Source organism: Echiichthys vipera (genome assembly GCF_963691815.1).
Source record: "Echiichthys vipera genome assembly, chromosome: 21".
Lineage (NCBI taxonomy): Eukaryota > Metazoa > Chordata > Actinopteri > Perciformes > Trachinidae > Echiichthys > Echiichthys vipera.
The window spans coordinates 9,466,943-9,482,871 of NC_139846.1; the positions used below are offsets into that span (position 1 = coordinate 9,466,943).

The 15,929-nt window shown below is 41.8% G+C and overlaps 2 protein-coding genes across 28 annotated transcripts in view; both read right to left on the bottom strand.

Annotated features, from left to right (window-relative positions):
• The window catches only part of scrib (scribble planar cell polarity protein), a 64,278-nt gene extending 61,174 nt beyond the window's left edge, over positions 1-3,104 (bottom strand). For 24 of the 25 annotated variants that reach the window (XM_083936230.1, XM_083936228.1, XM_083936225.1 and 21 more), the window contains exon 1: positions 2,136-3,101. In XM_083936230.1, coding sequence (XP_083792356.1) covers positions 2,136-2,294 — 159 coding nt within the window. In that variant the 5' untranslated portion in view covers positions 2,295-3,101. Of the gene's footprint in view, positions 1-2,135 lie in introns of all 25 variants that reach the window. The other variant, XM_083936224.1, reaches the window with a different exon arrangement.
• A 2,601-nt stretch (positions 3,105-5,705) lies between these two features.
• On the bottom strand, positions 5,706-14,523 carry puf60b (poly-U binding splicing factor b). Of its 3 annotated transcripts, none has more exons than XM_083936491.1 (11): positions 14,479-14,523; positions 13,083-13,178; positions 12,569-12,658; positions 12,029-12,079; positions 10,773-10,934; positions 10,459-10,551; positions 9,003-9,216; positions 8,730-8,920; positions 7,972-8,086; positions 6,526-6,773; positions 5,706-6,418 (listed from the first exon to the last, which is right to left on the bottom strand). In XM_083936491.1, exons 1-11 carry the CDS (start codon positions 14,497-14,499, stop codon positions 6,119-6,121), a joined length of 1,581 nt encoding a protein of 526 aa, XP_083792617.1. In that variant the 5' UTR covers positions 14,500-14,523; the 3' UTR covers positions 5,706-6,118. The 3 variants fall into 3 exon arrangements, with proteins under 3 accessions (XP_083792617.1, XP_083792616.1, XP_083792615.1); XM_083936490.1 differs by having other exon boundaries at positions 8,688-8,920; XM_083936489.1 differs by having other exon boundaries at positions 7,954-8,086; positions 8,688-8,920.
• Positions 14,524-15,929: the final 1,406 nt, after the last annotated feature.

Here is a 15,929-nt window from a genome sequence, read left to right on the forward strand (position 1 = left end):
GCTTTATTGGTCATATCAATTTAAAACACATTACCAGTTTCCTGTGTATTAGACAGCTTACTGGCTGTATTGATTTTGTCATCGTATAAAATGTTACTGTGCACATAAAGTCACCTGACTGAAGCTAGCCCTACTTGACTGGCGAGCAAAGACAGTTTGTTGCCACCCCCCCAAAAGACGAGAGTTTGCGAAGGTGTCACCTCTGAGCCGATTATTCTCGATATATGGCATATGTTGTACATGCTGGTGCAGTCAATAAGTGTGTCACAGTTTGTCCATACTGGGCACAGACGCATGGAATGAAGTGATGAGCAAAAATGACTTAGGATGCTAGACTGACATCTAAAAATAGACAACAGACTCATCTATACACTGACAGGGAAGGAGCCCCCAAATGCACAAGGACATTCAGCCCCTCACTCACGTACAAGCTCATTATGGTAATGCCATTCATCATACAGTCAGTGTCCTTGTTTCCAAGCCTGTATGAGCTGACCTCTCACACTGCTCCCTCGCTGAAGCCCCGCTGACTCGGAGGACCAGAGAGGGCCCATATGCTTTGTGTCTGCACGCTACGCATTCAGTGACCACACGAGACATTCTGTCACCACGCATTCACGTCTCCTGTTCTGGCTGAAGCCAGCACCACACAGAGAGACTGTGCGTCAGTTGGAGGTCTGTAGCAGAATATTTGGGCGTATCGGTCACTCAGTATTTCAGGGGTCATGCACCAGGCCCATTGATGATATCTGACAGGTATGAACTAAGTGGAGGAAACACAGTGTCTGTCTGCATTGTAGGTAAGCCTTATCAGGCAGAGTTGGCCTCAATTTTGAGCAAAGAAAAGGCCCTAACTTCACAGAAGACGTGTTAAATATTCAGCAGCTACTGTGTGTGTGTCCTCTCTCTGTCCTTCTGTGCCAACACAACGCAGGCAAGAGCCAAGATTGGGTCCCCAGAGTAGTTATGCACAAAGCCATATTTTATCAAACTACCTCAGGGAGGGCTGATCTAAAATAAGTATTCTTATGTGAACAAACTGACATGTCAAAGCAAAGGGATTGTGCAAAAAAAATAAAAAATACAACCATTGTTTATGGTTCCCAGAAGGTAACAGGCGGTCAACAACAGTTCAGCCTCTGTTGACTTGTTTATAGTCTTCATTAGTGAACGTGCCACTTGCCCCCTCCACCGCTAAGCTAAACCCATGAAACGTGAGAGACTGACATTGTCTACTACTGACCAGCCCGTTCTACAAACTCCCTGCTCCATCACAATAACAGCCAGTGACTTGTCCTAATAATGAACAATGCCTTGAACTGAATGAAACAAGGAAAAGTGGACCAAGCATTTGCTTTGTCCCACAGCTCTGATGAGCTATAGGGAAAACACACCAACCACAATTGTGGTCCCCTTAAAATAAACCCTTTGGCTGTGTTAAGAGAACTTTTTTCATTTTTCAAAGAGTGGGTGTGTGGGTCGGGGGAAGCGTTGCAATTCATTCCAGGGATGCCTTCCCGCACTGCCTCCAATCCAACCCAACTGGCCAGGGATGCCATTACAACAGGCAGCATACGTGCATGTATATCCACTCTGCAGCTGGACAACGCACTGACTAAAACCTACCATCACCCTGGGTCCATATGCCTCCACAGAAGTTAATAAAGGCTCCAGTCTCCTCTTGGAAATGCCCTGCCATGCAAAGATAAACTCCATTGCCTAGTTGTCACATCATAACTGAAGTTAGGAGCTGATTTTGTCATTGTTAGACACTGCTGAAATACTGTTATCCACTTATGCATGTGCAAATCAAAACAAATGTACCCTTTATCTGTTATCTTACTGTCATTATCTAACGCTATCAAAGCACCACATGGCAGAATGGCCAAACCCACTTACAAGGAGCGGAGGAAGGAGGTGCCCTTGCTGAGAAGGAAGTACCTGAGCAGCTGATATCATGCGAGATAAATCCCCATTTACTTTTCAAATACATGGATTAAACTCCTACTACATGTAAGTGTGTAGTGCCAGTAGTTGAAACCAGAAAACCATCCACATATGAGCCACAGCCTGTTCAGTCAGGTGGAATGAGACACATTGCTGATTGACATGTTTGGTGTGTAGAGCCCGTATACCTTTGGTAGGTCTTTGAGTTGGTTGGCATCGAGGAGTAGCTCTTCCAGGCTGCGACTGTAGCGGAATACCTCATCGGGAACTGTCTGCAAGTTGCAATGTCGCTTGTCCACCGACTCGACGTGGCGGTTGCAGCGCCACAGGGGGATACACTTCAGCATGTCCGGCTGCCGTAGGGGGGGATTTGGTCGCCGGTGCTACTGAAATCTCCGCATCGGAGGGTGAAGGTCGGCGGGAGAGAGGGGAGGATGTTTGTACGGGAGTGGGTTCAAAACACTCACTGTGTTCCCACGACGATCCTGGAGGAACAGGAGGCCGAATCCCCTTAAAGAGACAAAATGAATCCCTTCGACCCGTTGGCGATATTCCCACTTTCAGTTCAGGCTCGTCCTGGTGTCACCCACAGCGGAATTACAATTAACATTAACAAAATGAAGCGTTTCCTCACTTTTTACACTCACTTCTTCTTCACAGAGACGGGACTAACGTTAGCTTGCTTTGCTTACCGCCACATCCCTGTCTGTATGAGACCGAACACTCCGCCGTAGCTAAGCTGTAAAACAATATGCAGCCACAACAACGACCTAGCTATATGCATAAAAACGGCGTTTCGGTTACCCTAGTCATGAGTGGTGGCTGATAAAACAACCACTTGACCTGGGTTACAGATAGGTAACTACCATTAAAAACAGCTACATAACACCTTGGAGCGAGTCAGCAGAGATTAACCCCGAGTATGTGCCCGTCCTCACCGGCTGTGTTGTTAGCAGGCTAGTTACCGTTAGCTCACAACGGCTAGTAGCTAAGCTGACTGGACGTCTTTGTGCGTAACTGCCGTTGCGTACCAACCGACACTAGTAAAACGAACGTTCTACCTTCTTAACCGTCCATATGTTTGTCGTAGCAACATCCCAGTAGACATCAAATAAACTGCCCACTGAGTGTTGTTTTAATGCGACGTAGGTAGAAACGCCACTAGCGAGAAGAGCAGGAGCTTCTGCAACAGCCGCGCATCCCTCCCCTTGCTCGTTGAGCCGAGGGAGGCCGGTTGGTCGTGTTGGGGGGGCGGGGCTAAGAGCTGGAGCAGGGGTGCTTGGCTTCTGTAGCAGTCACGTTACTTTACAGCGCCATCTGGCGGCGGGGAACAGTTAGCTTCAACTGATACAGTAACGTTGCTAATGCAAGTAGATGTAGCCTACACTGGAGATCAAAATTAGAGAACAAAGTATTAATACTTTATTAATACTTCAAATATTGTTATTTTACTATCAGCTGTTGATAGGATACCACTGCTGTACTAGCATGTGTTTATAAATAACCAAGGCACTTCAACAAAATCCTTTATTTAAAAAAAAACCAAAAAACAGTGAGCAAAATTAGAGAACAACCATTATGTCAGAAGAGAATATTTCAACAATGTTTTCTTCTCTAGGATTCAAAAATGAACAGGAAGTGTAGAGGCCACAGCTTTAAATGACTTCAGCACATCTGCGCCCACAGGACATCACTAGTTTCTCACACTGCTCTGGTTTGATCTGGGTCCATTCGGACTCACTCTCTTCCACAGTTCACTAACTGTAGAAGGTTTCTTAGACATTACTTTGTCCCCAAGGATTTTCCAGAGATTCTCTATGGGATTTAGATTTGAACTCTGGACATGCTTACTCCAGGTAGGGAATGAGTCCTTACCCCAAGTGAAGGAGTTCAAGTACCTCGGGATCATGTTCATGAGTGAGGGGACGATGGAGCGTAAGTTTGGCCGGAGAATCGGAGCAGCGGGGGCGGAGCTGCAGTCGCTCTACCGCACCGTTGTGACGAAAAGAGAGCTGAGCCGGAAGGCAAAGTTCTCGATCTACCGGTCAATCTTCGTTCCTACCCTCACCTATGGTCATGAATGCTGGGACATGACCGAAAGAACGAGGCCGCGGGTACAAGCGGCCGAAATCGGTTTTCTCAGGAGGGTGGCTGGAGTCTCCCTTAGGGAGAGGGGGAGAAGTTCAGCCATCCGTGAAGAACTCGGAGTAGAGCCGCTGCTCCTTAGCGTTGAAAGGAGCCAGTTGAGGTGGTTCGGGCATCTAGTAAGGATGCCCCCTGGGCGCCTCCCTAGGGAGGTGTTCCAGGCACGTCCAGCTGGGAGGAGGCCTCAGGGAAGACCCAGGACTAGGTGGAGAGATTATATCTCCACACTGGCCTGGGAACGCCTCGGGATCCCCCAGTTAGAGCTGGTTAATGTGGCCCGGTAAAAGGGAAGTTTGGGGTCCCCTGCTAAAGCTGCTGCCCCCGCGACCCGACCCCGGATAAGCGGATGAAGATGAGATGAGATGAGACTCTAGACATTTCATTGTTTCAGTATTCTTAGCATCAACGAACTGCTTCACCTGTTTTGCAGTGTGACAGGGCGCATTGTCTTTCATGACAATTGCAGTGAAGGTGTTGCATGTTGCTGAAGGAGGTTCACATAAACATTTGCATTCACCTGCCATGTAGCTGTACAAGAGGCCCAGCTCCTGCTGCAGAAAACATCCCCAAAACCATGACACTTCCTCCTCCAAATGTAACTTACTTCTTTACACACTTTGGGTTCAGTCTTTCCCCAGTCCTACGCCAAACATAATGTTTCCCATCCGATACATTTGAATTGAACAACATGCTTCTCAGCAAAGGCCAGTCTTGCCTTTTTATTCTTTCTGCTGATGAGAGGTTTGGTCACTGCAGAGTAGACTTTCAGTCCAAAAAGTCTTAAACGGTGAGACACTGTGTGCAGAGACAGATCCTTGTCCTGTTCAGCACTGAACTGGAGACCAACTCCAGCTGCAGTGTTGAACCAATTCCCCATCGAGTCTTCTCATAATCCTGTCCTCTCGTGCTCTTGTTTTCCGTGGATGACAGCATTTCTAAGGGATTTAATGTGTGTCATTAAGTTTCAATATTGTTGAAATCAGACTGTGAACGCCCAACCTCTCTCTGATGGCTGAGAGGGTCATCCCTTCACCTGGACCTGCTGTCTCAGGGTTTCAGTCTCCGTGGAGCAGCTCGACATCTTACAAAGTAACCAGGTGAGCTGCAGATAACTAGGGTGTCCAACAATGAAGTCAATTGTCACCAGATTCCAGATAAACACCAATAACTGAGGGATCTGAAAGTGTTCTCTAACTTTGACCAGTTTTGTTCACAAAATAAAGGTTTTCGTCTAAGTGTCATGGCTATTTAAAATAAAAACATGCTAGTACAGCAGCGGTATAGCCACATGAAATTCTGAATAACTATATTTCAGAATAAATTAATATATAATATGTGCTTTGATGGTGCGTACAATGCTATTAAAATACTGGGCACATTGATATATCATGTTTTAATGTTATACAAGTGGAAGGCAGTGAAGCCTCTTTGTTGATGGCTACATTACCTCAGACCGTAATCCCATCAATAAATGTTATATAAACTAAAGCTTTTTAGGCATATTCATCTTTTCTAACAATGTTTAATTCATGTTAATGTATATTTTAGACATTTGTATGTTTGTCCTAATGAAGCAAATGCTATGTTGTACACTACACGGAAGAGTTTACAAATACATTTTTAAAAAGGATTCTTTATTCATGACCTTTCATAAGAAATGCATCACACTGTGGACAAACAATTAACTTTAATTGTAGAAATGAAGTTTTTACATGTCCTGGGAATTTCACAAAAGGAAAAAAAAAAAGCAAAAGCAGGAAAAACGCAAAATGTGTTACAAGATTGGATTACAAAAAAACTTGCACCAAAAAAGGAGCCTTCATAGATACAGCAAAAAAAATGAGGCGTAAATATTTTTTGTGAAACCCCCCCACAATAGGGCGTTAAACATTAATATCAACAGCAATTTTTCAAAAAGAAATAAAAACATAATTACAAGTTTCATTTCTAGCTGCAGTGACTGTGGCTGAAATGAGGTTGAATGACAGGAACAGGGATGGGTGCTGGTGAACCGTTTTTAGACATTTTATGCGGAGAGGTCACTGCTGTTGAAACGATCTTGGTCATACACCTCTGCGACAACTTTGCGACCTCCGAACCAGCGGTCATTGAGGGCCTGGATGGCTTTATTCATCTCTGAGGCCATGGAAAACTCTACAAAGATTTTGACAATAATATCTGCATCCTCTTCTTCTCCTTGCTTTTCTTGGTATATGATGACTCTGTTGACGCAGCCAAACTTCCCGCACTCTTCCGTCACCTCACCCTCCAGGTCGTCGTCGATGTCCTCTGGGCCAACCATATTTCGTAGCACCATCACCGTGGACTGGAAAGGAGCATGGTAAGAAAGTAAAAAAATCATTTGGATAATAAAAAGAGTGAATAAAAAGCCTTCACTTTATTCATTTACCCACACATTTCCCCAAACCTCACCTCTGATTTTCTAAGCAGTTTCTGCATCACCATATGTCTGGCACTGCTGCCGGAGATGCTCATGTGTTCTTGGTCACTCAACATCTCCTGCCCTGTGCCATCCTGCTGCATCTCCTCCTTCTCTTCTTTCCTCTCTTGTTGGTTCGAGCCACCAGCTTGATTAGACAGGACTGGCGGTGATGCAAGCACAGGGTTCACAAGACCAACCTGGGGAAGCACTGGTATGGGAGGACGAACTGGCGTCACACCTTTTATGGAAAGGCAGATATGCAGTCAGTGACATCAAATATGCAAATACACACAACCCCCCCCCCCAAAAAAAACTATCACAGTGCATGTATTAATTTGACCTAATAATGGGTAAAATTTAATAAAACCAACCCTCTTGTTAATCAAATACTACCATTATGCCATTACAGTGTGCTAGGATGAGCGCAGCCTGCAAGATTTCATCTTGACTCAGCTCTTGAACTAAAATTAAGCAAACTAAGAACCTAAATTCCTAAAACATGGCATTTCTCTTTAATTGTGCAGCCATGATGAAAATTGCTGATAGGAGGATAAGGGGAGAGGAATACATTACCGTATTTTTCGGATTATAAGTCGCAGTTTTTTTCATAGTTTGGCCAGGGGTGCGACTTATACTCTGGAGCGACTTGTGTGAGAAATTATTAACACATTACCGTAAAATATCAAATAATAGCCCAGGCTATTATTTATGTCAGTCACGTAAGAGACTAGGCGTATATCAGCAATCGTCTCACACACACACACACACACACGTCAACCAATCAGAAGTTGGCAGGGGCGGGTCATGGCAGAAGTGCATTGTGAAAAAAAAGATGCTACCTGCTACTTCTGTACCTATGAGTTGGGCGGAGTTGTTCAGAAGTGACACCGAGGAAGAAGAGTTCATTGGATTTAGTGATTAGGAGTGACAGATTGTTTGGTAAACGTATAGTATGTTCTATATGTTATAGTTATTTGAATGACTTACCGTAATATGTTACGTTAACACACCAGGCACAATCTCAGTTCGTTGTTTATGCGTCATAACGTACACTTACTCAGCCTGTTGTTCTCTAGTCTATTTTTATTTAAATTGCCTTTCAAGGTGAAATGTCTATTCTTGGTGTTGGATTTTATCAAATAAATTCCCCCCAAAAATGTGACTTATATATGCTTTTTTCCTTCTTTATTCTGCATTTTCGGCTGGTGAGACTTATACTCCGGAGCGACTTTTAATCCAAAAAATACGGTACTGTCGCTTTGTTATATTAACAGGTATTATTCAATGCAAAAAAAAAGTAAGCAGTTTAGTATTTTTATAAGTGGCAAAAGTGTTTAAACAAGAATTAAGTGGCATTGTGTTTAAAGCCCAATTAAGACTTTAATCAAACTCTTGCTTTTATAAAAATGAGCACTCACTCATGTTTTGGTACACACCTGTGATGACCCCTGGTGCCTGGGCAGCCATAACCGCCTGAGGTATTCCCATTTGCTGACCGAGAAGTTGGGGTGCAGCTAACGCCCCCAGGACTGATGCCCCGGCTACAGCCTCCTTAAGAGAGGGGGGCCGAAGACATTAGGTAAGGGAAACACACAGAGCACAGCACAAGGCAGCACAGTCAACGATCACACAGCATGGCACAGAGTGAACTGGACCTTGCCTTCCTTTAGTGAGAATCAAGGTCACCAACATTACCTCAGTACAGATCTACTAGTAAAGTCATCAACTGTCATAAAAAGCCATGATGTTGAGAAACTTTTCAATCATGACACCTTGTACAGGGAACACAACTGTCGGGTCCATCGTGTGACTGTTCACACTGGAATATAACGGTCAATGTGCTTGTGCTGAGAGACGAGACATACACACCCAATCAGTGAATGGGAGGAGCTCCTCACACTTACGTTATTATACAACATATACCATTCAAAAATATTCTTCTGATTTGAACGCATTAAACTGAATATAAAAATTAAGCCCAGAATTTCCCATACTTCAGGGATGTTAAATTGACACTGTCAGGGCAACTTTTATTATTTTATTTGATCCCTACAAAACTGGGCTTCTCCCAGTCACCTTAATAAAAGTATTCTTTGCCCAACTCTATCTGTGCTTTTGGTGTCAATTCTAGCTAGATCTGGGTTATATTTACCTGGAAGGCCATTAAATCCCTTTGGAAGGGATTCATACTTGCCTGGGCCGTTATCTTAGCGGTGGCTGCCGCTGCGGCCACAGCTGCAGCAGGCGGCAGACCACCAGGGGTCGTGGGGGTCAGTAGGGGCATGGGCGGGGTCACTGCTTTGCCCACCCGTAGGTACTGACCCCCCAGGTCAAAGAGGTTCATAGAAGACACAGCATCCAGGGCTGACTGAGGCTTTTCATACTCTGCAAGTGAATCATAATAGTAGTAAATAGCGGAGCAATGGCAACACAAAGAGCACGAGCGAAAGAGGGCCCGCCAGCTCACCAATGAAGCCAAAGCCTCTGTGTCGCCCTGTGGTGGGGTCTCTGGCTAACGTGCAAGACTTGATCCTTCCGAAGGCCTCAAACACACTCTTGATGTCATCATCTGACAGGTCAGGGTGGACCGACGCCACGTAGATCCGATTAAAGGCGCGCGCCTCCTCTGCCAGCTGGTCAATGATGGGTTGCGCCTGACCGATGTTACTTGGCCGCCCAACCTATAGCACAGATCATACCAGCAGGGCTACTGAGTAAGGGACCTTTAGTACCAACCGAGAACGCACCACCGCAAAACTCCAAATCCCTGCAGCACTAACTTTCGACAGATACCGAGTTAAGTCAAAGCCACTTTCCTCCTACAATCTTGGCACAATGCCTTCCTGGCAAGTGTTCTCTGGTTATGCATAGGTGAATGTCTATTACTACACTCACTTTGAACTGGTCCTGGAGTTCTGAAGCATTTCTTGCCTTCTCATTCTATCATTGTTATACTGAACACCAGGTTCAAAATACTTTATTTAAAACTCCATGTTTTCAGAACATGACCTGAACACTAAACTGTGAACAATACTTAATGTTCTGTGTAGATCACCTTTCAGAGATCCCTCATTTTTGAAATAATTTCAAAACCAGCCTGACTAACAGACTCAAACAGACAGGGTCTCTTGTGGATATCCACCAGCTGAACATGAATTTAATTACTGTATTAACACTTAGATTCTTGATGAGTTAGGTAGAATATTAATAAATTGTCAGCTCTCATTACAAAGTGTAAAAAACTACAACCTTCTATATATATATATATATATAGTACCAATTATTTCATTTACAACGCAAATCTATTCCGTAAATAACCGCGGAACTAGCAAATAACGAAATGCAGCGCTATTTCAAAGCACCACCAGCTCAGCCAGTCACACTGCATGCACAGTGTGACTGGCTGAGCTGGTGGTGACACCGAAAGGGTATCGCATTAAGTGTATCGTGCTACTGCTACGCACCCTGACTTCCTTTCCCTATGCAAGACGAGCATCTAAGTGCGACTGGGATCTGTACTACAGATGGGGCGGCCAAGCAACACCAACCAGGCGCAGCCCATCATCAGCACACCTTGGACACAGAGCAACGCCACGCGCCGCGTGGCATCCTACTGGAACTGGTCACTAAAACAGCCTTGATGACATCATGGAAGCATAACACACAACACAGACAATACACTAAACATACACCCAAACATACACACAGCTCACGCACCTGGAAATCAACAGAAACAGGCAAACAAAAAAAGAGAAAATGAGTCATATCAGTAATTTAAGTATCACAAAAGCAGTTCATTAAAAAGTTCACTAGGTACCCCACATGTCACCAAAACTATATAGAAAATGGAGAAATTAAATTGTTTCTCTTTGTGCATGTGTACCTAAGACCTCAAGAAGCATTCATATTTTTAGACAACGTACCTTAATGTTTCGCCCACCCAGCATGACTGAGTTCATCTGCTCTAGAGCCAGCTGAGCAGCTTCTGGCACATCATACTCCACAAAGGCAAACCCCTGCAGTCAGACAAAATGGAGGAAAAGCAGAACATATACAGACATTGAAGAATTGGGCAGCTTTATCTGTAATCTTCAGTATTTTAAACAAGTACGAATATCAGAATTTAAAAACACTACTACTATGGTCTAGACTGAAAAAATCAGAAGCAAATCATGAATCAAAATATGTTAGAGCTTTGGAGCTTTATAAATAAAAAATGACTTTAAATGACACAGACCTTGTGTTTCATTGTAACAGAATCCCAAGACATGTCAATACTCTTGATTGGGCCAAAGGGGGCAAAGGCCTGTCTGATGGTGTCCTCACCAAGCTCATAGTATATGGAGCCCACATACACCCGACACATGATGGCTAGGGCACGCTGCCGCTGAGCTGCCACCTGCCAACCGGAGAAAATACATGATAAGCATTAGAGAGTAAAAGAAAGAACTTAAAAAAAACAAAAAAAAACACATACTCTAATAATAAATGTGTATTTTCTACTGTGCTTGCTTTCCCCCAAAATAGTTAAAAGGCCAAATCCAAGTTAGGGGGTCTGGACAGGTAAAGTAATAATGGGATACTGTAAGCAATTGACATAACTGTGAAAAAAATACTAACATGTATAACAGTTATAAAATACTGATTTCACCATTTGTAACTACAAAATGACCTCTATCCTGACACTATTGAACAGACATATGGAGGAAAACACACTGAAGTGATTGACATGCACAGCCCTCACAAATATTTGGCTTCAGTAACTGACCTGTAGTCCAGGGATGCAAGTAAGGTAACAAAAGTAATCGTGGAGTTCAAACGAAATCCATACAAAGTCTTGATGAAAGCATTTCAAACTTTCTTCTCAAGTCTAAGGGGAGGGATGGTTTTATTACAGGAAGTTGCTGTGCTTTTTGCTGATGCCTTTAAAATCAATCTGCTCATGTTATTTCATTCTACTACCAACAAAAAAATAAGTGCCTAATTCATGACATAGTGGTAAGTTGACTTGTTCATTGACAGAAAAAAAAAACTTGAGAAGGCCAAAAAGATCCCTGTTCCAGCAGTTCTCTCATTTTGGTCCATTAAAGGGATTGCTCTCCCTCTTCTGTCCCATGCCAGTAACTTTCTGTTTTTTATTGAGCAAATGCATGCATTATTTTCAAAAAGTGACTTTTCTTATATTTATAAACCCTTTAAAGTCCCATTAACGGCCAAAGAGCTTTGGCCATCTTCTTGTTAAAAATACTTATGTAAATTATCCCATTGCGACTCAAGAAAGTAAATAAATGTTTCAATGGTAAACAGCAGTCACTGATCTCACAAAGGATTACTGACATGGTTGCAGGTATGCTAGCAGTAGAAAGCCATGTTTTCTTACAAAATATGCATTCTTTGGTTAGATAAAAGGCAGGGAAGCAACCAGTAAAAGAAGGGTAATAGTCCTTTTCCATTGGGAATGCGCACAGAAAAATAATTTAATAATCTATTGACCGATTGTAAAGGTGAGAGAGGATCTCCAAAGCCCATTGTCACTGCTGCCATCTGAAAGACAGTAAAGATGAAAACAGTGCTGAAAAGTAGGTTAGATATCCCTTAGCTTTGCTTTTTCAAAAATGTCATTGCTTTGCTAGATAGACAAAAGTGGTTAGGCTAACACTTTATCCAGAGCCTCCGTCTAAACAACATACAGTTTGGGGAGTTGCCTCCCCTATCTAAAATACAAATCACCACACAACAATGAAAATAAACAAGTCCCCTTTAAAAGTGCAAAGCATTTAACATGATAATCAATTCCTTCTTGACGGCCTTCTCCATCTGAAAAAGAGCTGCGGCAAAAGCAAGGGCATATGGTCTAAAGCATGTGGTCTTTTTCATAGCATGGGGGAGAAGGGAGCCGAGAGCTTTAACAAAACCGACCCCCGAGTCAAGAGACGTCTGAATAACTAACGTAGGAAACCTTTAAGATATATAGGAGACACGCATTACAACCGTTTTGTTTGTTTGAGTACCAAAACATTTTACACATCTCACCTGTAGGTTGGTGAGCTGCTGTTGCTGATGGGCGATGGTCTGCTTCACCAACACACTCTTAATGCTTTGTTCCATGGCATACTTCTTTGCCTGGAAAAGGAGAAAGGCCCATTAGAATTAGGTTCCTCCTATGAAGAACACTATAGCACTATTACTAAAACTAAGTATTGACACTGTATCACTGCATTTACATGTTAGTTTTTCTTCTTGGATACAGCAATTTCTTTATTAATCTTTTAAAATAACTTCTAAGAACAGAGAAGCAAATGTGTTGGCATCCAGTATTAGAAAGAATATCAAAAAGGTATTTAGATGAATTTATCCCACATTAAAATAAGGCCTTACCTTACATGTGGGACATTTAAAAGACAAAAAAATATAAACAATAGTAGTAATAAACATATAATAAAAGAAAATCAAATAAATTAAAAGGATACAGATAACGTTTTTTTAAACAGTTAACATTTTGTTCATGGTTAGTATATAGGCAGATGCTGTGTCAGGGGGTTCCTACCCTCTGTAGTGCCTCCTGCTGCTCTGGGGTGAGAGGCGGCAGGCCAAGCTTGGAGCCTGTGCCCTGTCCATTCTCCATCGTCAGAGCTTCACCTCCCTGCAATTCAGAAACAGTAGTGTATGAACACATTTTTTAAAGACAGAAACAGATTTTGGAGCGTCAGCACCTGCCTATATGTATATCCATAACTACATTTTCCCAGTAGGAAAATGCCTGCATTGCATTCAGAAGTCACATCACAGGTTATGAATAAATAAATATGCTGGCATATACAGGACAGACACCCAGATTTAAACCAGGTGGGACGGGACGAACTCCTTACCTACGCAACCCGCTTAATCTCTGGGTCCACCAGACTGAGGATGGAAAGCCCCCAAGGGGAAGATGACTGATGGGGGGCGCTTTAACAATTCAACAAATTCTAGGGGAAATAAAAAATGCCTTCAGACTAACAATAAGAAAACAGGCAGCGAGCATTATTTTTTTTACATTGCAATCTTCACATAGCCCGTCCGTCTTTCCTTAGATTTTACTCGGCTAACTTTAGCGCGGTGCACATGAATCAAGGCCAATTGAAGGAGGCTGGGACACAGGGGGAAAAAAAGCCTGCACTTTGGTGTATAACGCATGCGCAATGAAACTGGGGCTGCACTGTTGGAGGGTAAAAACTGAAGGCTCGAGCTATTTAGTTTTACTTCTGACACAACTTGTCAAATACATCGCAGATATTTACATACGTTTATTTTTCATATGCAAATAGAATAATTTATAACCCTAAAATGATTGGAAAGATTCAATATATACACATTATTTACAGGTTCCGGAATATACACAATGCTTAAAATGTTTTTCTAAATGCAGATAACTATAAAATGTACAAAAAACAATTATACATAGGAAAAGCAAAGAATAGTAACATAATGAAAATGAGTTGTATGGTAGTGCGCCAGACCAGATGTTGCTACACATGCGTCATACCCCAACGCTCAGACTTTTTTTTGGCGTCTCAGCCTCCTTCAATTAGCCTTGGTCCCAACATGCTACGTTGACTAGGTAGCCTGACGTTAAAATAGCAACAACGGGCTAATGTTAAATCTTAGCTGAATGCACGTTCAGCTAATATTCGATAATGGACATTAACTACGACCTATCTTTATCACAGCGAAACTACATAAAGTGCATAACTATTACAAAAAATCATCGTATGATTAGCGAGGCCTGGTTTCTACTTAGCTTCTTTGTTGCTATGGCGCGCGAAGCAAATGTAAGATATAATAATGTCAATTCACAGGATTTAACTTCAGAATACATTCTACCAAACATTGCAAATTACTTACACAACCGCCACCGAAGCTGAGCAATGTTAATGTATCTCTTTATCAAGGAATTTATTTACCGCAGTGTCCGTAACCGCCATGAAGCACACCTTCTCTCGGACGGAGAGGCCCACACAACCAAACGCTCGCGAGATCTTCACAATGTCAATAAAAGATATCGCGATAGCATAACCGTCGCGATGCTATAGGGGCGGAAGTTGAGCATGATGTGAACCATTTTAGATTTCTGAAAGATTCAGATTTTAAATCACATTTGACCACTGTGGAAAACTTAAAACTCAAAAATGACGATGTATGATTAAACAATTTAAAATAATTTAAACTTGCTTCCTAATTTTAGCAGACCCCACACGTTTTTGTTGTTGTTATTCTTCAGTCCTTTCTCTATGTTTTACTGTCGTTGTACATTTAGAAATTATTTTTTGGCATTGTTAGAAACGTAATGTTTATATTGAATCTTTTCAATAAGAAAAAAAAAAAAACATGATGTGGACTTACAATACAATAGAATCTTTGGTCATGGTTAAATCGGGTTAAATGTGTTAAAAAAGAATATACCCTTATCATCCGTTAGATTATGTGGATTATGTGACCTGAGTAGACATTTCAGCTGTATTTCTAGGTATCCCTACTGCCAATGTTTTAACTGTGCTCCATGGTGTATTTATTTATTTTAAGTTGTTAAGCAAACATTACTAACCTCGCAGATTCAATTCAAAAAGTAACTCTTTTTTCTAAATAGAATCAACCAAGTTTTAGCTAAATTACCTAGTGTAATCATTTTGAGGGATATGTTATCCGATATTAGAAAGAATATCAAAAAGGCATTTAGATTCATTTATCCCACATCCTTACATGTCAGACATTTGAAAGACAATAAAATGTAAACAATAGTATTAATAAACAAAACAAATACATTAAAGGATACAAATAACTGCTTTTCAAAACAGGTCACATATTGTTCATGTTTTTTAACTTTTTTTTTCTAAATAGACTCAACCAAGTTTTAGCTAAATTACCTAGTGTAATAATTTTGTGGGATATGTTATCCGATCTAAAATAGTGGCTAAGTCACGGTCTTGTAATTATTTTATTGTATGTAGTTTATATTCGTATAAAAGACTGTATCAACCTTGTTCATCGGAAAGCTTATTGTAATTGCTTTGAGTTCTGTGCGTTGACAGAACAGACCTGATATCTTTTAGTACACACTTTTTGTGTTTGTTTAATGTGCTCTTAAAATTAAAGTTGCACACTTTAAAACTGATATAAAATTGGCTTCAGTCTGATAACATTTAACTCAAAAATCCCAGAAAGTACATTTAGTTTTTCTTACAATAATTCCTTGTTCTTGTCGATGGATACTTTTCAACACTATACTTCTAAATGAATCAAGCCTGACTAACTTATATGTCAAGATCTACTGGTCCTTTTAGCTACTTACCGGAGATGCATACTAACATTTTTTTCCTATGGAAAATATGTTAATAGAAACATCAAAATCTACAGT